The sequence below is a fragment of the Pseudonaja textilis genome, chromosome Z (assembly GCF_049901715.1).
Source record: "Pseudonaja textilis isolate UNSWEBS1 chromosome Z, rPseTex1.2, whole genome shotgun sequence".
Classification (NCBI taxonomy): Eukaryota; Metazoa; Chordata; class Lepidosauria; order Squamata; family Elapidae; genus Pseudonaja; species Pseudonaja textilis.
This window is the reverse complement of record NC_142008.1, coordinates 86518315-86540488: the sequence shown is the minus strand read 5'-3', so window position 1 is coordinate 86540488 and position 22174 is coordinate 86518315. Positions and strand designations below refer to the sequence as shown.

Sequence of the window (22174 nt, the reverse complement as noted above, 5' to 3'; positions counted from 1 at the left end):
TAAAGAAAAGGACATGAAATGATAAAAAGTTATTTTCATGCTACATGAATTACTTTGAACAATTTTGCCTAGATTTTTCAATCAATATATGAGGTCAGAAATTTTACAACTGCTACTAACCAACTCATATGCTTTAATTAAAGCTGATTAATCTTTCTCTAATGCCATAGTGGAAGATATATCATTTTGCCTTTCTTTTTATTCTTTTAGATTTTTTTTATTCTTAGGCCTGATGGTGCCTGTATTGTTAACATTTACACAGTATTAGCAGTGTCAGTATTAACAAATATAACTTCATTATAGCGTAAGTAATCAGTAGAAGTCAATCACAGTTTTTGATTAAGCAGCCAATAGTCACATACCCAACCTGATTTTCATCAAATGTCTTTGAGTTGCTATATTGCATTACAGTTCCAGATTTCCCAGACAACACAATCAGAATTGCAGCATATCTGGGAGAACATTGTAGTAGTGAAGTCTGAATTCATCATCACATAATGTACTGTAGATACACATTTTTAAAAATAGTTATGTATGAAGAATGTAGAACTAGACATACAGTGCTAAGATATAGTCCCTTTGGCCTGGGGACCAATAGTTCCACTGGAGGTGTGGAGATTAGGCTGGAGGTAACTGCTAGATTGATAGCAAACTCCACCTATCCTTCCTACCCTTGCTCTCTGCTCCCCACTCATCCATCTTTTTGGTTACCATATTAATGTATTATTCTCATTGCATTCCTTTTTCTTTGTTTATTTTATTAGTCTATTATTTTATTTCTGTTCTATTTATACTTTCAATTTTTATTTCCTTTTATTATTGTAATAGAGTAATGGTGAGATAGGCAGCAAATAAATTTAACAAATAATAATCTAGTATGTATATTTAAAATTTACATTTACACGCTAATATCAACAGTATCAACAGTAGAGACTTTCAAGTTTCTAGGTTCTATATCTCCAAGGACTTGAAATGGACACCTAATATTAGAAACGTCATTAAAAAGGCACAACAAAGCATGTTCTTCCTGTATCAGATCAGAGAGCTCAGATGCCAAGAATCTGCCGATACAGTTTTACAGAGGAATTATTGAGGTTGTCATTTGTACCTCTATTAGTGTCTGGTTTTGCACAACAACCAAACAGAACAAACGTAGACTTCAACGGATAGTTATCAACTGCACAAAAATGATCCCAACCAGCCTGCTTTCCACTGAAGATCTGTACTCTGACCACAACCAAATCAGGTTCCACCCAAAAAATTCACAAAATGTTTTTTCCCACCGCCGATTTCCCCTTTCGTGCCATTTTTTTTTGTAACCGCCAAATTTCTAAAATTTGGTTAGGGTCACAACCAAATCGGGTTGCGATCAAAGTTATGAAACAAATTATGGTCATGACCAGAGGTTATACTGTATACTGCATGAACCAGAAAGAAGACTGAAAAAATATCTACAGACCCCTCATATCCTGGACATTGTGGACATAATTTATTTCAATTTCTCCCCTTTAGAGCATTGCATGCACAACCAGATGTATAGTTTTTTCCCCTGTGTCATTACTCTGCTGAACACTTAATTCCCACAGCACTGTCTCATTTCTCATCTTTTTTCATCTTCTCATATTTCCATTATCTTCTGTTGGTTTCCTATAATTTATCAATTGTTATTTATAACATGATTAATGATTGTAACTATGATTATGACCTATGATCTATTACTTACTGTTTATATGTACACTGTGAGCTTATGCACCAGAGATAAATTCCTTGTGTGTCTGATCACACTTGGCCAATAAAGAATTCTGGTCTGGTCTAATTTTCTAATCTATTTTCAGTATTGAATCACCAATTCTTTGTGGCTACTTTCAGAGAGAATCTCCCAAGCCGCTTCAAATTTAAGGAGTATTGTCCAATGGTATTCCGAAATCTGCGGGAAAGATTTGGGATTGATGATCAGGACTATCAGGTAGGGAACAAATTAAAAGAGATACGTCAATTATCTGAATAATTCAGATATTAAAGTATTCCTGGCTTTGTTATAATTGGAAACTAATCTTGTGCAACAATAGCTGGTATCAGACTGAATTATTTATTAAATTGATTGCATTTGTATTTTCCTCAAAACAGGTTGTATATTTGAAATATATCAGGCTGAAAAAAATGGTAGATAGAAAAAAAAGATGGGTTTGGGGAGAGGATGATGAAAGTATGAGTAAAGAAAGATAAAAAGAGGACAGAAGAAACTTATACTAAAGAATAGATATTGTATGTAAAACAGAGTTACCCCTCCTTTCTGGCTTTATGGAACGGTGGCAGGGAGAGAGGATGTTTCCGTCTGTGTGGTGAGCAAGCGTGTGTATGCTGATGCAGCTCCATTTGCATGAGCAGTGAGCACGCACATCTGCCACTTACACAAATGAAGTGCTGCGCGTGCATGTGTTTGCCTACTACTTGCGCAAATGGAGGTGTGTGCATGCTCATCCATCACTTCTACAGCCTGGTTCCAAATGACATAAGACCTGGTAGTCTTATGGGGAGTTGGAGATCCCTGATGTAAAGAAACGTTCTATGCCCAGAACAAAGACTTTGTGGCACAGAGGTTTAGCAGAACCATTTTGAGTGGGCCAAATTAAAATCTGGAACATCCTGTTTCAGGTTTCAACCGAAAACACTCAGGCCTGAGATGTGAATAGAGAAAGGTCTAGAACTTCCTCTTGCTCTCTTTGATTTCCTTCTCCGCATCATCTATATGCTAGCTTATCCATCAATGTTCCTAGCACTTTTCTTCCCCATACCTCTTAGTTGTCATCTATATAGTATTACATTCTCATTGACTTGTTCTTTAATTAGGTGAGATGATACATCATAGGGAGATAGTTTTTGAAGCAACCTTAAATAAGCTAATTTACAGAATGTGTCCAGGCCTCTGCAGGGAATGAAATTTGGGAAATTGTGGCTGCTTCAGTGCTACTGGTTGCTACTGTAGTCACATGCCTAGATGTGATGTTATGTAAGGGTTTCCCAGCCAGTCTCTCAATCCCTTACTCCTTCTCCCACTAAGCAGCAGCCTGCTGGAAATGGAAGGTAAACTGTCCAATGATCCCTGCCAGATTCTATTAGCAAACTCAGTGGGGAATCTGGTAGAAAGTTGCTCCTACTCTCTCTGTTTTTTTGTCTGCCTTTTGTTTTTCTGTGTCTAAACCGAGACACAGAAATAAAGGGTATGGGCTGTCTAGTTTTATACAATTGTGACATACCCAGTCCCTAGTTTTATACAATTGTGACTTACCCATACCCAGTGACATACCCAGTCAGTCTGCTCTTCTCTTCACCATCATTTCCAAGTATGGATTTTGTTCTTCTCTTATCTCCACACAGAATTCTGTGACCCGGAGTGCTCCAGTATACAATGATAGCCACGGGCGATGTGGAGTTCGCTTCCTTACCACCTATGACCGGCGGTTTGTCATCAAGGCAGTGTCAAGTGAAGATGTTGCAGAGATGCACAACATTCTAAAGAAATACCATCAGGTGAAATATATGTAGGAAGAAAGTATACTGTTTGGGTGGGCATTTTAGTAGATGCTCATATTTTGGGGGATAATTTTACAGAAATTATCCTGTTCTCTCCCATCAAGAGAAAAAGAAGCTGAAAAAAGAGTTTGCTTCCTTTCAGTTTATGAGATGATTGCAAGCATAACCTATGAATTATGCTGCGTTATTTTTTTTTTTAGAAGAGACTATCAGATACAGATATGCCCAGATCTATTTTCCTCAATTTCTTTTTCACTTTCCAGTTATTGGAAAAACTTGCCATAATTAACTTATATCTTGTGATAAAGAAGCAATCTTCCAAATGGAGGAGATGGAATATCAAAAGAAAAAGCTCAATAAACCCTTTTACCATCCAAATGAACAGATTTTGTTTTGTATCGTGGGGATATTTTTTTCTTTATCCTTTTATTTTATCCTGAAATTCATTTTATTTTCATTTTTTTCGATTCAGGATATTCTAGCTGCATTATCAAAATGTTCTAAACCAATAGTTTCTCTTGAATAACTCATACTTGAATTGATTGGTCTATTCAGGACAGTGAAAGTTTTAGGCCAATAATTAGAAGATAACCTAATTGCGGAAAATAAGTTTTTTTTAATGATAACTGAAGAGATCTGAGCTAAGAAAAATGTGACTGCAATAATTATTTTCTTGTAATTATCCAATTTCATTCTGGCAAAATGAGACTCAGAACTATGTTCCCTATTTCTAAGATTAACGGTTGTAGCAAAACAATTATGCTTTACCAATGAAATAATTCTCAACCATTCTACAAAATAAAAAGATGTTGTCCATTTGGTTTTATTTAGTATAAATAATTTAGCATATCGGGTTATATTATGAAATATTGATACTTTAAAAAGTGCCTCAGATGCCCTTCTAAATCTTCCTTCTGTGGCAACCTCAAAAACTTGGCAGCTTTTAGACTACACTAATTGATTATATATTCTTTCCTTTTTTCCCTTATTCCCTTCAGTTCATTGTGGAATGTCATGGGAATACACTTTTACCCCAGTTTCTTGGCATGTATAGGCTTACCGTAGATGGTGTGGAAACCTACATGGTAGTTACAAGGAATGTATTTAGTCACCGGTTGACAGTGCATCGGAAATATGATCTCAAGGTGAGCATCTCTGGAATTCAACAGTGTCACATTCTGGCCTCAAAAAATGGTGCACACTTGTAAGTTTAGAATCATAAGCAGGTACTTGAGTCTTGGAGTTGTGAAAAAAAGGAAGATATTGTTTGAAAAATATTATTTTTGTATAATTCACATGGCTACCATAGGTAATCCTCGACTTACAACCATTTGTTTAGTGACCATTTGAAATTACAACTGCACTGAAAAAAATGAATGACCATTTTTCACACTTAGGACCATTGCAACATCTCCATTATCACATTTGGATCTTTGGCAACTATGATAGTTGCAGTGTCATCTTTTGTGACCTTCTGACAAGCAAAGTCAATGGGGAAGCTGGAATCACTTAATAACCCTGTTACTAAATTAACAACCATGGTAACCTCTTAATAACCTTGGCAAGAAAGGTCATAAAATGAGGCAAAACGCATTTCTGTCTTGCTTAGTAATGAATATTTTGAGCTCAATAGTAATCATAAGTCAAAGACTACTTTTATATTCACAAGGTTTGGTTTCCTTATATAAGAATGTTGGTTTTCTCTGAGGGTTGAGACCAGTAGACCATGGCTACACTGAAGCATTAGACCTGGTGTTAATTTTGCGCTCAGTATGAGTTTTATGCTGGAAGAGGAAAGCTCTCACCACGGAGTTAAAAGGAGAAATATTATTTCCAGATTTTCTGTGTGAAATGAGATGTGGTGGTATTCACTAGTTGTATCGTAGTGTTTTTAATTCCTATAATTTGCTAGTAGAGAAATCAAATTTCGTATTCCCTATCTCCCTCCTCAAAATGGGATTTCTAAATGACATTGGAGAGTGAAGTAAATATTTTGTTTTGAATAACTGACTCAGAAATTTTTAATCTAATTCTTTGGAAATATTTTGGTTTCAGGTAATCTTATAACTATTTGACAACTTCTGTTTGCATATAATGCAAAGAGTAGCTGACAATCAGAATTGAAGTATTTTTGCATATATTCCTGCATTACACATCCAAAAAAATGTCATACAGTAATGCATTGATGTACTTGATTTCCTAGATCAAAGGCAATTAGTTTATGGTTCACTGAGATGAAAAAATTCAGGTGTTGTTTTAGTATATTGTATAAACCTGGCTATCCATAAAACCATAAGTGTTCATTCATTGGACAAACATAGCAGTTCTATTTTATTTTTCTGGATCAGATTTAGCATGTTCTTTGAATCCTGCTAGTCTGTCTGTATAAACATTCTGCCTTCAGCCATGGAGAATAGATGCCTTCTTGCGGGAGAGGATAATGTGATCCTCATGGATCCATGTGATCCATGAGGATCACAATAGGAAAGTGAGAAGAAGACTGTTGACCTTCAATAAGTCATTTCTAAATCATAGAATCATAAAGTTGGAAAGAATCTCAGAGTTTATAGGTCCTTCTTTTTCTGTGCGGCATCGATTAAAACTAACATAGTAAAGCTGACAATGTATTCAATTCTGGCAGTGGTGGTATTCTACCGGTTCAGCCAAACAGGTTCACTCCAACGATTAGCTGCTGGGCCCACCTGCCCTGGCTCTATTCTAACCTTTATTTCCTGGTTTTGAAGCTCAGCTGCTTCACATGGCACAGCAGATTGCCACGCGTCAGCTGTTGAAGATGCAGGGAGAGTGCAGGATTGCGGGAGAAAGTCAGTAGCAAACTCGATGCGCGCATGCAAAGCGCACCCATCAAGCCACGCCCACAGAAACGGTAGTAAAAAATTTTTGAATCCGACCACTGAATTCTGGGAAGTGTAATATTTTCCCAGATAAAACCTTTTTATGGTTTAAATGTTTATAAAACGAAAATAGAGTAAATAAGACAAAGAAAAATGCACTGGCTTAGAGTAGCCCTTAATTTATAGATGCATAATCAGTTTTTTAAAAAGCTTTTTTCTTTAAATAAATAATCACTTTCTATTTTTTACTTTTCCTTCAGGGCTCAACAGTAGCAAGAGAAGCCAGTGACAAAGAAAAGGTAAAAGTCAATGTTAGAGAAAGATTTACAATAAAAAACTTTGTGTTTTGAATAAACCTAAAAAATGTTACTTCTGTATAAGTACTTCTAACAGGATTAGAGAAAAGATCCTATGTTATACAAGTACCCAACTTAACCCAATAAGCTCCCAGAGAGCATGATGGGAATTGTAGTCCCGCAAAGTTTTGGAAAATGACAATTTAGGAAGGATTGACCTGAGCTATATAAGAGAGGAAAGTGACATATGGAGGGGCTGAGAAGATGTATTAAACTGCATTTGGATAGCTACTTTGCATCACGTATGGGGTAGATAAAGGAAAGAGCATACAGTGATTGTGTTCTTATCCTTCACATGATGACTTTGCATTCTTTTTTCAATTAAGATTATTTTTTGGTTTTAAAAAGAAGCTGCTTTTTTTTTAAAGGCTGTATTTGATAATCAAAATCATATATAAAAATATAAAAGTTTAATAGAATCTGGCAATGATGCATAGCGTTAGTAGCTTGATACAATATTAAAATAAGTGGCAGCTAGTTCTTAAGCAATTAGTACTTATCAAAATAAACATGTTTGTATTCTGACTTAAGCTCTTGTTTGGGAGTAGAATATTTGTTCTAAATCACAGTAGGATTTTAATGTTTGAGAGTTGACTAAATGCATATAAAAGATTATTAGAAACTCAGACAACAGTCAAAAGTGGATATCCTCGCTCCTTCCATTTCTCCCCTATAGACAAGCATGTTGGCCCAGGCATACATTTAAACATGCAATCATTGATAGTGTCTCTCCAGTTATAAACAAAAAAACTGCCAGTGGATCTGCCTCTGAGACTCCTAAAATACATTTATTCAGAGATTCCTCCTATTGGGATTGAGAAAAATAAAGACACAGACAAAGGCAGTTTAAACAGCATTTTTCCCTTTAGACCTTCTCCCTTTCAGATAGTCCTCAGCTTAATGGTGGTTTGAATTAAAGATGGCCATGGAAAGGATGCCATCCTAACCATCGTGGTACATTATACCACTTCCTTTAGATACAAGTATCTCTCTCGTCAGGAGCTTTGATTTCAGCAGAGAGGCTTTACAATTTCAGAGCAAAGAGACACTCACATGTGGCCTGCACTGGATCTCCTAGGACCTCTCTCATGCCCCTGAGGCAATGTTACCTGGGACTCTGTCCACTTAACAAACTGTGAGATAGCTTAATGACCACAACCAGGAGTACCGAAGCTGTGGTCATTGAGTGAAGCAATGAAGTGACACCTTGCTTAATAGCCACTTTGCTCAAGATTCCTGGTGCAGTTGGTCATAAGTCAAGGACTACCTATATTATAAATTATATGGGCACTCAAAATTATTTGCATTTCACTCCATACAGATGTCAAATAGCTCTACAAATCACTCTAGATTCTCTAGTTAAGACAGAAAGTGGAAATTGAGGTATTAGCAGAAAGCATTGTTGAAAGAAGTAAAGTAGGAAATGGGAGAATTGGAGGAGAGTTCTGGGGTGCACCTTGAGGGACCACTGAAGACATATGTTGGCTGAATGTGCCACCTATAAGCATCCATGATTATAATATAAAGAGCTAAAACAGTAATTATTCATTCCCTTGTTGTTCTGAGCTTCTAATTATGGTACTATTGCCACCGTATCCTTTAATGAATTATTTGAATTAGATTGATTTCTAGATGCATCCATCTTTTGCCCTATCCTCTCTTGCCCCAGTTAATATTAGTGTGATCCCATAGCATATAGACCCTTAACTCAGTTGTCCCCAACCTTTTTTGTGCCACGGCCCGGTACCGGCATCACAAAATGATCCGGGGCCCGGTACCGGCATCAGCACACATGACAAGGTGAGCCGAGCGATCCCAAAGCAAGAGCCTCCTTTTTCGGCTTCATTTCTTCAACTAGAATCCATCCAACAAAGTGGGAAACTTGTCCTTCCACTAAATCCAAATTAAATTTGTTTTCACTCAGTTTTTTTTAAACAGCGGCACCCCATCTGACCCCCCCACCTCACGGCACTTACCCACCTGCTTGCCTTGCAACGAAAAGATTCTCCCGCAGAAGCGGCGCAACCGACTCCCTGATACCCTCCTACACGGCCATTTGAATTTAATCTCGCGCCTGGAAGTCACATGAGTGACACGGCGCTGCCCGATTAGTGCAGCCGGGAGCTTGAAATTAGTCAATCAGGAAGCAACAAAATGTTACTCGGCTCACTCTTTCTGTCCAGGGCTCAGCAGCCTGTGTGGTTCTTTTGAAAAATGCATGCCGGCTGTTACCATTCTCCGCCCCCCCACACACACACTTTCCTCAGGGCTAATCGCCCAGATTGCCAATTTTTTGCATATAAAGTTTTGTGTCTGCCTATATCCTGGTCCTACCTCTCTTTTTTTTTTTTGTTCTGTAATTTGTGAGTTCCTTTTTGGGGGAACGAATGCCTGCTGTAGCAGAACTTTATGCAGTTCATTTTTCGTATTTTCATTTTGGGAGAAAGGAAAGAAGAAAAATTGGAGTCTTTAAAAAAAACTTTCTCATCGAAACAAGATGGCGGCGCCCAGCAAACTGGCGGCCCGGTAGAAAATGTTCCAGGGACCGGTGGTTGGGGACCCCTGCCTTAACTGACTTAGTTCTCTGGTTCATGAACCCAATCTTTTTTAATAAAGAAATGTTGTTATTATATTGCTTTTTTGCAACCTCATTCTGAGATGGAGCAATAAGGCTTCCAAATGTTACAGAATAAAAATACTGAAATATTATTACACTGTTGGACATAAGCAATCTAGACAGCCAATAGGATAAGATAAAGATGATATATCTCACTGAAATCTGAATCTTAAGTTTACTATAAGTAGAGGACAAATACTTTCAAGAGCAATAAATATGTTTCCTAATCAGTTAATTGGTGAAAGAGAGCCAGTTTGGTGTAGCGGTTGAGGCACCAGCTAGAAAACATGAGACCACAAATTCCAGTTCTGTCTTAAGCACAAAGCCAGCTGAATGACCTCGAGGCAATCATTCTCTCTCAGCCCTAGGAAAGAAATAATGGCAAACCACTTCTAAAAACTCTTGCTGATAAAACTGCAGGAATTTGTCCAACAACAAAAAAAAAAACAAGGACAAGATTGATTCATCTTTGTCCTGAACTAAGAGTTTTACAACTTTCCTAATTATGGGAAATTTGATGTGTCTGTGTTTAAAATGGATGACATCATCCAGGAATCCCAAAGATGCCCTTACTAGGTAGCCTCATCAAATAGATCAGAAGAACATAGGTTAGGAAGATGGGGCTTTTTTTAAAGACAGTTAATTTAGTATAGGTGTGGCAGGAATAAACATTTCTGGTTTTATCACATATACATCTTCCTGAAACCTATATGGCTTTGGTTCCTTGGTTTGCCAGCTGTGTGAGGGTTAACAACAAAATGGAAAGACCAATTCCTAGGAGGAGTCGCTTTTTGAAATGCTTTCTTCAGCTGGGCTGTGTTGGCTTTTCTGATCTAACCTGCAATCTTTACTTACTTCCCACAATCTTTCACAAACTTTTACTTTTAACTTAGCAGTTTTTCATCAATATTTTCATTTTTTTTTAATTATTTACTCAAAGTTGATTGTAATTCCCTTTGCCCTAACTTCAGCAAACAGGATATTGAGCTGCTTTGGATTGTGTAATATGGAAGTAATGTTTTGCACTTACTTGAGTTCAATCCTTCTCTCTAGGCGAAGGATCTACCAACCTTTAAAGACAACGATTTTCTAAATGAAGGCCAAAAGCTCCATGTTGGAGAGGAATGTAAAAAAAATTTCCTGGAGAAATTGAAGCGAGATGTTGAGGTAGGAGAGCTACCATATTTTTCGGACTATAAGACGCTCCAAAGTATAAGACACACCTAGAAAAAAAATCTGCCTCCGCCTCCACCTCCCAGCAATTTGCCTCCTTACAGAAAACAGAAAACAACCTGATCAGCTTCAGCACAGCCTGATTTAGCACAAGCAGCTGATTGTTGGTTGGATCTGCCTCCCAACAATCAGCTGTTTCAGGCTGCAGAGATCACCATTGCCTATTGCCGCCTCCATATGCCCCATTTTTGACTTCCGCATCCCATTTTCAGCCTCTGCGTGCCCCATTTTAGCCTCCGTGTGCCTCATTTTTGGCCCATTCCAGCGGTGGGGATCAGAACAGGCCGAAAATGGGGCATGTGGAGGCCGAAAATGGGGCATGCATAGATGGCAATAGGCAATGGCAATCCCTGCAGCCTGAAACAGCTGATCGGCAGGAGGCCAATCCAACTGACAATCAGCTGTTTGTGTTAAATCAGCTGTGCTGAAGCTGATCAGGCTGTTTGCTGTTTGCTGCAAGGAGGCAAATTGCTAGAAGGCAGAGACCGTCGGGTGGGCCAATGATTTTGGCAACATTCGCTGTATAAGATGCACAGACAATTCCACCCACTTTTTTTGGGGGGGTGCCTCTTATAGACCGAAAAATACAGTGTTGTTAATTTTTGGAAATCAGGGCATAACTAAGAAGTGTGATTGACAGAATCTCCACTGTTACAATAGTTTTCAAACTCTTTAAAAACTAGATAAGGTAGAGATGTCTGTTAGACTCTGTCTCAGACTCTAAAGTGAATTTAGATTAATTTGAAAATTTGTTTTAAAAAGCAGACAGAAGAGTTTTATTTCTCTTGCATTCACTTGTGAGAGTTACTCCTACACATTGCAGAAGGAATCTGGTAGCATCTTCTGTGACTAACAAGCTTTATTGGATAGTTCAATCATTTTGAATTTAAACAGAATGCAGGCCTCAAAGTGGAACAGATCTTAAAACAAGGGTCTTCAAACTTGACAAGTTTAAGACTTGTGGACTTCAACTCCCAGAATTCCTGATCTAACATGACTGGAGGAAGAATTCTGGGAGTCGAAGTCCACAAGTTTTAAAGCTGTCAAGTATGAACCCCTGTCTTAAAATGACCATTTTGTAAAAGTTCAGGATCATTGAATGAGAAATTTCTGAACTTATAGAAAACGAAAAGTTTTAGGCAATATTTCTGCAAATACAGTGGGTTTTTTTTAATATATTATAATTGTTAATTGATTCTATACTTGCAGCCTGATACGTATCCTGCACATGGATAACTAACTAGTCTTCCCTTCCACCTCATCCCATTTTAAATCTTACAACAATCTGATGTAAGTTGCAACATACAATAATTAATTAAAAACATTTTCTTCTATAACTCTGTAATCCCAAGAATTCCAAGCAATCATGTAAAAATGCTTTGAGATTTATGGGATTCAATACTTGGAGCTGGTGCCAGTTTAATGAAAGATGGTTTAACTCAAATCCCAGAGGTGATAGAGAGACATTGAAAATGAAAAGGAATTTTTTCTTCTGTTGGCTTCCAGTTTCTTGCACAACTGAAAATCATGGATTACAGCTTGCTGGTTGGAATTCATGATGTTGATCGAGCTGAGCAAGAAGAGATGGAAGTTGAGAACCGGACAGAAGATGAAGAATGTGAGAATGATGGCATAGGTGGGAATCCAATTGGTTCCTATGGGACTCCACCTGACAGTCCTGGTAACCTTCTCAACTTCCCACGTTTCTTTGGGCCTGGAGAGTTTGATCCATCTGTGGATGTCTATGCTATGAAAAGCCATGAAAGTAAGTACTGAGATCTGGATGCTGGTAGTGAGAATGGAAGACAAATGTAAAATTGTGAAAGCCAGTCTGATTGTAAGCATACATGGTGGTTATTTGAATCAACATCATTTTCTCCACTTTTTTGGAAATCCTAAGACTGTTTGACTTCCTGAACTACAATAGTGCATCCAATAAAATTGCCTTAATTGCAGACATGACTTCCAGTTTAATTTTCCTTATAGTGTGCAGCCATTATTTGAGAGCCAGGTGATAGACTTGGATGTCTTCTCTAATACACAAATGTCCAGAAGATCTTCATGTCCTTTAGGAGCTTTGTCCCGTATTCATTATGCCTACAGGTAGTCTTGATTTACAACCATTAATTTAGTAACCATTTGAAATTATAACAGTCCTGAATTAAATGACTTACAACTTGTGCCCAAAGTTATGTCCATTGTAGTCTCCCTGTGGTTATGTGAACAAAATTTAGCAGCCTATTTGCAGATATGACTCCAGAAGTGGATACAGCTCTTTCCCTGCATCCACCTATCTACCCCAACCTCTGTAGTCCATTAGCACTTGGAAACTTTCCGCAGCCCGGGAAGCCTTGGTTTGCTACAGGGCCCAATAGCATGCAAAAAACTGCCATAGCCCAGAAGGACTTAGCTGCTACCAAGCCCATCAGCACATGCAAAGCAACCCACTTATCTTCACAGTTTTCTTTAACTGCTGACAAGCACATCATTCAGTCCATTCAAGGTGCCTTTTCCTCTTAAGGATACCTTGCACCATTCTCCAGATAGGCTCCATTCTTTGGAATTCTCCTTCTCCAAGTTGCCCAATTTGGAGGAGGAAGCTTCCAAAGGATTGTGAGAATAGAGCTGTCCCTCATGGTGCTTTAGAAGCATCCCGAAAATGTGCAATTTGGTGTGTCCTGTAGCTTATAAAGACTCCCAAAACCTCCTAAGTTCCCCCCCACAATCCTTATCTTTGACTCCCTCTGTTTAACAACTAATAACCTCGCTTAACAACCACAACTGGGAGTGCTGAGATTGCAGTCATTGAACAAAGCAGTCACATGATGTCTTGTTTAATGACCCTTTTTCTTAACTGAGATTCCAGTCTAATTGTGCTCATAAGTTGAGGACTACTTATATTTAGCTAATGTATAACCAATTTATGAATACAATTGGGACTGGAATCTTGTTGAATGTAATGGTTGTTAAACAAAATGCCCACGTGACTGCTTCCCTCACCAACTATAATATCAGCTCTCCCAGTTGTATTTGTTAAATTGACAGAGCAAAAGAGTTACCTGCTGAAAGAGGACAGCTAGCACTACTCTGTGTGTAAAAGGGAACCCATGCACTGGGCTGTAGAAATCAGAAAGATCCTCTTTTTGCACAAATACTTCTCCCCTCCATATATAGAAGGGATTTCATGTTGGGGAGGAAAGACAAGATGGGGATTGTAAATATTCTCCTTTGTCTCTCCTGCCCAATGCACAACTTCCATGAGTGGAAGGAAACTTGGGTGTTGCACTGGAAATATGATGCAGGGATGGCAAAAATCTGATCTTCAGTTCTGCAACCTGATTAAGGATTTCCAGAACAATTTGTACCTTGTATAGAAGGAAATGTAAATCCTTCAGCAAGTGGTAGCAACTTCTAACCTTCCATGCCAACTTCCCCATTAACTTTCCAAAAAAGCCAGCAGAGAAGTTTATAAATGGCAATTGCATGATCATGGGACACTCAACAACTGGTTGTAAATGTGGACAAGCTGATCAACACCCACACAATTATGTGACTGTGACTGGGGGGCGGGGGGAATGACACAATGTTTTTATGATGGCTGGAAATGCTTTAAGAGCCATGAAATACCCTTTCAGAGCTGTAACATAAAATGGGCATTAAATGACTGATGTATATTGAAGATTACCTATATTCCAAAGTTTTTCAAAAATAATACTTACTCTCAAGTCTAACATAGTTGAAGAGAAAACTGCTCTGCGTATAATAAAATCATCCATTTCACCTTCCTCAATATTTTCACTGTTTTAAGTGCTGCCTGAATCATCTGCTGAGTAAAAATCTACATCTTGGACAATTTATTTAACGTAAAAAATTCTGGAGTTCTTTAGTTGTGCTTGCAGTTCAATAAGAATAGCAAATCCTAAAAAATGTTCTACGTCCTCCAGTACTGATAAATTTCTCTCTGTTTTGTTTTAACCAGGTGCCCCTAAGAAGGAAGTATATTTCATGGCAATTATAGATATCCTTACACCTTATGACACAAAGAAAAAAGCAGCACATGCTGCCAAAACGGTGAAACATGGGGTAAGAAAGAACCGTTTGTTTGCATTTATCTCATTTTGCTTAGCCAAACATTTTATAACATATTTCAGAACAACTGAAGCCATAGCTGGCTGGGCAGTGGTCCAAAATTGTGAAAGGGAAGCAAGGATGCAAGAATTTCATATATAAATTGATGGGGCTAAGACTTCCATGGGTTTTTTTAAAAAAAAATCTTTCAGTATATTATATTCATTTGTACTGTATTTTTTATGTGTACATCACTCAAAAAATGATAGCAGTTTTTCAGGAATTCTGGTTGCAAAGGGCTTTGGAATTTGCAAAAGATAATGAAAACCTGGAACAAAAATTTTGTTAAATAAAAGCCACATGCAGTCAGAGAAACTTAGCTTGTCTAACTCTAAAACAGGTATTAGGTTTCAGTAATTCAAGTGTAATTGGATCACCGTTCTGATTTAAGATACTCTGTTTCCCTGAAAAGAAGAACTATCCCGAAAAGAAGTCTAGCATCTTTTTATGAGTTCGCCTAATATAAGCCCTCCCCCTTCCCCAAATAAGCCCTACTTAAGAGCTTGTGCAGCCAGTTGCCTGCCCATTCTGTCTGGTTGCTCACGGTGCCGCAGCCACAAGATGGGGCAGGGGATGGAGCTGCCCCATGCATCCCACACTGGTTTACCTCAGGGCCCCTGTAGCCAGGCCATCCATGCCCTGACATCTGCCTCACAGCAGTAGCACCGGAAGCCATGTGCAGCAGAAGCTCACGTAGCCGCCAGCCTCTTCTTCTGCTTGCTCGTGGCCACAACGAAGAAGGAAGCCGAGTGGTGTATTGGTGCCATGGCTGTGAGGTGAGATAGATGTCAGGTTGTGGGTAGACTGCTTGCAGGGGTCCTGAGGTAAGCCAGTATGGGGTGTGTGGGGCAGCTCCACCCTCACGGCCTCGCAGTGGTTGCACTGGCGTACTGCGCAGCTCCCTGCCCCGCATGAGCGGGCAGAAGTGAGCCCCCCCTACATGGGAAGAAAAGTCACCCTCAAAAAAAATAAACCCTAGTGGACATAATTATTTTGTGGTCAGGGAAACATGGGTACATCATAGCCTTTCATCTTCTATTTATTTTGGTTGTTGTTTTCTGACCATTCTACAGCTTCTAAGTAAATTAATCAGGAATATTTTAATATGACCACACCAAAGATACATTTTGATATGATTTTTCTGTTGCTATTATTGATTATTCTATTGTTCTTTCCTCTATTTCTGTCTATTCCTGAGTGTTTTACTCCCCCCTCCAAAGGAATCCCCTTGCCAATGAATCTCTTGCAAGTGTACATGGCTTCCTTCCTAAATAACTTTCTCCAGTTCAGCTCTGCCTACCAGGACCTTATCATCCAAAGCCATATGTTAACAGAATGCTAAATGAGGACCACTATAAAATTACTACAGAAGAACCTTTGGACATTCAGAAGCTAGAGCTGTTTGGATAACAATGCCTCCTTCTTCCAGTCCCAATTTATCTGTTCAAATGGGCATGATCCAATGCCTTTCTGTTCAGTTTTTATTTTTTTCTTTTCACCTGCCTTAGCAATAATTTTAAGAGGACTCTTGGTTTCCTGATAATTTATTTCCAATAAAATGCTAATCCCAGGTTTTTTCCTGGGCTGTCTTCTAGCCCCAGCCCTTCATTCTAACTGAACACTGTAACAATATACTTTTGTGCAGGTGATGAAGTCATTGTTAGAGAGGCAGTCCTGTTCTTTCCATAATCCTAAAATAGGCTGCATCATCTTTCAGGCAAATGCCTTTGTTGTTCCCCTGCCTGCGCAAAAGGCATGAGAAAGAGGCTGTAACCATAATTAGAGAGGTTGTAACCACATTTTTCTGGTGGCTATATAAGTGTCTGTTCAGATGTTCTGCCTTTCTGCTGCAGGTGATTATTTGGCTCTCTAAACTGAGCGGAAACACAGGAAGAGAGCTTTGCTCCTTGGGGCATTCAAACAGCACTGGGCCTGGAGAGCATTCTCTACTGCCAAAAAGGCTAGGATAGTCAGATGTTTGAAACATCATCAGCTGAGCAATTTTTCTTCATAAATATCCATGAGTAATAGGTAGATTGTAAACCCTTTTCTCCTTCAGATTCTGAAGAGGATGAATCGGTATAGAGCCATTTGCTACTTCTTAAAAACTTGGAATAACCTCTTTAAAGAAATGATTTTTATGCTTGAATGAAATTATATGTGTTTAAGATTTTTATTTTGTTTTCTAGGCTGGAGCAGAAATTTCCACTGTCAATCCCGAACAGTATTCAAAACGCTTCAATGAATTTATGTCCAATATCCTGACATAGTTATCTTCCTGTTGTTGACAGAAAAGGAGGGAGAAGAATAGTAGAGGGTGGGGGGGAGTAGTGTTTTCAGTTCTACAGGAATGCAGCCCAGTCTGCTGGATATGGTATTCTGTGAGTGTGTGAGGACAGTCTGACCTAGCAGAAAACTAACCTCTAGATGTGGGCCTCAAACCTGGTGGAAAATGAGACTATTACTCTCTTCTATTTTGGTTGCTAATATAAATATCCAAACATAAACCTGGGGAATAAAGTAGTGTTAAGATTTGCACTTTTCTTTGAAAAGCATCAGTTTCCAAGTGGTCAGATGTTAATGTGAACACATAACAGAAGATATAAATGATGGTTTCCTTCTATTGAACTATGGCTGTTCTCTCAGAGCAAATTCTCTTTGTTGCTTTCTCTAAGGATTGGACAAGTGATGCCCTGTCATTTCAAGGACAAGAACTGCTATAACAATTAAGGAAAGCCATTTTAAGTTAGTTGAACAAAGACTTTTTACTTCCAGTCTTTTGATATCCCACTTTCATTTTGCATTGTTATTTCAAAAAAAGTGAGAATATGAGGAAATTAGATGACTGCTTAAATTTTTATGCAATCAAGGGGGAAAAAAAACAGTTCCAGAAGAATCCACATTTCTAATGAAATACGATACAATTTCTTGGTGGAGAGCATGAAGAGGTGAGATAACTTCATGGAAATAATACTTTGATAAGCTGCAGACACATTTGTACTGAGTTGGATTACAACTTGGATTAAGTTATCTTTAATAATGATCTACCAGAGCTAAATTATTCATGGTTCAAACTTTTATACCTTGATCTGGTTGTAAATGGTGTAAAATGATATTTTCCTGTTTAAAAAAAGGTACCACTTCTTTGTAACATCTTATGCTGTGAACCATTGTGTTAGAAATATTAGCTTTTGATCATTCCATTTGGGAAGAATCTAGTTTCAGAATATAGGGAAAATGTAATAAATTGTTGAAGGTGACTGCTTTTAACCACTAGGACAGATTGTCCTGCTAATCCAGATTTTTGGAATAAGTTGCACTAGTTCAGTTTTTTTTAAAAGAATCCAAACTCTTCTTGCATCATTTGAATTACAACTTTTTCTTGTAATCTACAGACTGATGTTGGATTTCACAACTGTACTTGTCAAAACTGAAGATTTTGACTTCATTTATTCCATTTTTTCAATATTCTTATGAGGATGGATTGTTTATAGATTTTTTTAAAAAGAGGGATATGGCAAATTATGAACCACCAACTTGCAATCAAGACCCTTTGCTTACTCTTTCTGAATGTGTTTCTTACACATGCTTTTTTTTGTATGTGATTGTTGGGGTGTTAATGTCCTGTGCCTTCTGCTTTGTGGATTTTGTCTTTTTTGGAAGTAAGGTAAATATTTTTTTTCTTTCTTTGTTGCCCTCAAGTATGTGTATTCTTTTGGATGAGATTTTTCACATTTATAAATAACAACAACAAAATGCATAATGCATTCCATGATTCCAAAGTCATATTTACAGGGCTTAAAAATCATGGAATATGCTGTACATACCATAAGATTTTTTAAGGCATAAATTACAAATTACAAATTTGGACGATTTTTTCACCTACATTTCAAAGCAGATTTCTTTTATTAGAAGCGACAATGTTTTATCTTTCCCAATTGGTTTTATCATAAAATTAATGTGAATTTAGGAACTTATTTCAAAAGGCAGGCATGGATATGGATATGTTGATAGGTTGTAAATTTTTTGGAAACTCAAATGGTGCACTTAAAAGTTCAATGTAAAATAGAAAATTTGGTCTACCCCTGCCTTAACTGGGAATTTCATTTTTAGCTCCTTTTGTTTAAATTTTAATTAAAATTGGTAAACATTAACTTAAAATGCTGTTTTTTACAATTTTTACAAATATTTGCCAGCTTTAATCTATTTAGGAGTTAGTCAGTGTACAGTTTTAAAAAACTATGAAAAGATGTGTTACCTGGTTGATTCATTTATAGAAGACACTTGAAACAACCAATAATGGGCACTCAGGCAGAAAGAACAAACTCTCAGTCTTCGCCTCCTCTTACTTTCTCTTCTCAGTCTTCTCTGGCCTTTGCTTCTCTTGTCTGTATCTGTGCTCTCTCCAGTCCCGCAATCCATTTCCAGAAGTTTTTCTTTTTAACACCTTTAATATCCTGTTCTTTTATCTGTTATCTTCAACTGCCTTCATATCCTGACAAAAGCCACCCAACCATCTATTGATTCTATTCCATGTTCATTGTTTCAAGTCCTCTTTGATGTATATACATTGTGCTTAGATGTTGAATTTGAGTTTTACTCAGATATCTCTCAAGAGGATTCGAAATATATCCCTAAACTCAGCTTTAGTTCCCTGTTTGATTTTTGTATTCTGTCATACATGCCATTGAGTTGTTAGTCCTTACATTTTACCCAGTGTTGTGATTCAATTTTTTTTACTACCGGTTCTGTGGGTATGACTTGGTGGGCGTGGCTTGGTGGACATGGCAGGGGAAGGTTACTGCAAAATCCCATTCCCTCCCCACCCCACTAACCTGATTTCCAGTTCTATTTTCCTGTGCAGGGCAACATGACCCAAACATGGTTGGGACTTAGGAGGCAGAGAATAGATGGGTGCTGGGCCAGTCAGAGGTGATATTTGCCGGTTCTGCAAACTACTCAAAATTTCCGCTACTGGTTCTCCAGAACTGGTCAGAACCTGCTGAATACCACCTCTGATTTTGCCTTTGCTGATAATATATCCTCTTTGCCATCTGCCATTCCCATATTTGTTCCTTTTGTTTTTCTGCCCTTTATCAGGAACTTTTAAGATTTTTATCTGAATCCATCTTAAAGTCCTATATCCTATATCAGCAGAACTATAGCTGGCTTTTTTCTCTAGTCCCATTTTATCTTTTCTCTATTCTATTGACTTAATATTCAGCCTCTGAGCTCTGCTCTTGGGTGGTGCTCAGACCCATATGACGCATGTATCTATTAACCAGTTGTGGAATTCCCCTCCCCCCCAATTATTTGCTTAATAGAAAAATTGTTTCATAATTTGAAATATTCAAAAGGTACAGAAAAAGCCTGGTGGGGAGGTCAAGAGCGATGTCATCAGCTTTTTTACTTCAGGTTTCCCCAAACCAAATATTCTTGAGGTGCTTTCGTTTACACCACTAAACATGGGATTTATAGACATTATACATCTGGAAGATATCTTTTGGGGAAACTGTTGTTACTTACATCCATGTATGGACACTTGAAATTTGCTCACTGGGAACTTCTGCAACTTTTAACATTCCTGTTTCTTTCACACTCAAATTTTTAATCAGAAAATGACATCACATGGAAACCTTTTGTTTCCACAACAGTATTAGAATTTCCCCCTTCTTATAAACATTAAATTGATCTGGCAATGCATTGAGAATGATGTACAGAATACATTCTGATCAAAGCATTGTTTGTAATGCTACAAGAGAAGTGGGGAAAAAGGAAGACATTCAGTCTCTTCAGAGTATTGTTAGTTTTGACAGAGAAGAGCTGTGATTAAATCTAGATCTAATCACGTGTTTCCATCTTCTATATCAGTGATTCTTCCCTGCCTGATATCCTTAAATACATCACTCTAAAAAAATAGTTTGTGGATGTTTTCTCCTCTAACTCTAAGGATAGCACTGGCAATGCAATTTTATTTCCAATTCAGGATGTCCTTGAGTCTATTTAAAACTCATTCATTTGCTTTTTTGCCCCAAGTTTCATTCCTATAAAGGGCATGCATATTGGCACAATTTATCCATCGGTTTAGTCTGAAAATTGTTCCCATCCTTTGTTTTGTTGCAGAAGAGCCCATGTTGGATCAGAAGCAGATAAATCCTAAACTAATTAGAGATTTAGCAGTAATGTATGACCATTGGTGCATAGAGCTAGTCTTCTAGGTCAAGTGCTTTGTTTGGAAATCAAACATATTTCAATTTATGCAAGGGAATGCGTATGTATTTGGAGCAGATTTATGATTTAAGAATGTTAACGACCTATTTGGAGGATTTGGGGGTATCATATGTGTTAGTCTTGTTCCTAGGTAGACTTACGCATATTCATTCTCAGTTGGATCATATCTAGCCAAAGAATGTGTTGTTGATGGTAGTCTTCGCTTTCTTCATCTGTTTTGTGGAATGTACTTCCTCAACCCTCCAGATATATTGTAGCATACTTCCCAGCATTGTTAATTAACATGCCTATTCTAGAGTGAGATGGAGCTCATATTCTAAAAGAAGTTTTTGTTCGTCATCTAAAAATATCTTCAGGGGGAATATATAATAGTTTGAGTTTTGGCTATCATGCTCGAGGAAAAAAATCTCAAATCCGTTCGATGTATAGTAACTTCCACTGCAATTATTGATGTACCTGTCTATATTGTTAGGTAATTATATCCAGTTAAGATGGAATTTCCTGCACTGGAAAAAATGTTGAACGTGGGATTTTTAAGGGCTAAACTGCAGTAGATGGTGACAATCATCTTTAATCATGTCTGTTTTGTTCATATGTGGAGGAAGGGCTTGGGGAGGGTATCATTGGAAAGCATTCGAGTGAAAATGGAATCTTATAAACACACATAAATATTGATGATCAGCTATAAGCCACATGGTCAAATAAAGTTTGCACTTCTTCATTATCTAAGTCTTTGAGAGTCTGATATGAGTGTTTGCAATGCCATCCTAGGCAATCTTTCAAAACTGTATTGTGAAACCATATATTATTTTAAAAGATAAATGAAACAAGACATTAGTGTTCCAGCCATTGTCAATATCTTCCTAATTGTATGCTTGAATACCATGTGAATATATTCAACATATTAATATATATAATCATATGGCATTTAATTTAAATGTATTATAAAAGCTGGTGCATAATGGCAAGCAGGAAATTACAGATTTGAATCTCCAACTAATAAAAAATAATTTAGGTTTTTCATACCTTTTCTAAAATAAAAATTTAAAATCAATGTGCTTATAAAGTATGAGACACTGTTTTGAAATGCATGTATGTTAACAAGGTGTAAAGTCTCTCAGGTGGGTTGAACAAAATAAAAACGATTTTTTTGTGTAAAACTGCTCTCCTGATTTCTTCTCCCCAAAGTAAAGTGTTATAAGAATGTTGAATTTGTTTAA

The 22174-nt window shown here is 37.6% G+C and overlaps 1 protein-coding gene across 1 annotated transcript in view; it reads left to right on the top strand.

Annotated features, from left to right (window-relative positions):
• The window catches only part of PIP4K2B (phosphatidylinositol-5-phosphate 4-kinase type 2 beta), a 28746-nt gene extending 9380 nt beyond the window's left edge, over positions 1–19366 (top strand). Inside the window, exons 3-10 of the mRNA XM_026720924.2 lie at positions 1870–1966; positions 3379–3531; positions 4533–4679; positions 6650–6688; positions 10416–10529; positions 12102–12360; positions 14575–14678; positions 16913–19366. Of these exons, the coding sequence (XP_026576709.1) occupies positions 1870–1966; positions 3379–3531; positions 4533–4679; positions 6650–6688; positions 10416–10529; positions 12102–12360; positions 14575–14678; positions 16913–16993 (994 nt within the window). The 3' untranslated portion in view covers positions 16994–19366. The remainder of the gene's footprint in view (positions 1–1869; positions 1967–3378; positions 3532–4532; positions 4680–6649; positions 6689–10415; positions 10530–12101; positions 12361–14574; positions 14679–16912) is intronic.
• The last annotated feature ends 2808 nt before the right edge of the window (positions 19367–22174 follow it).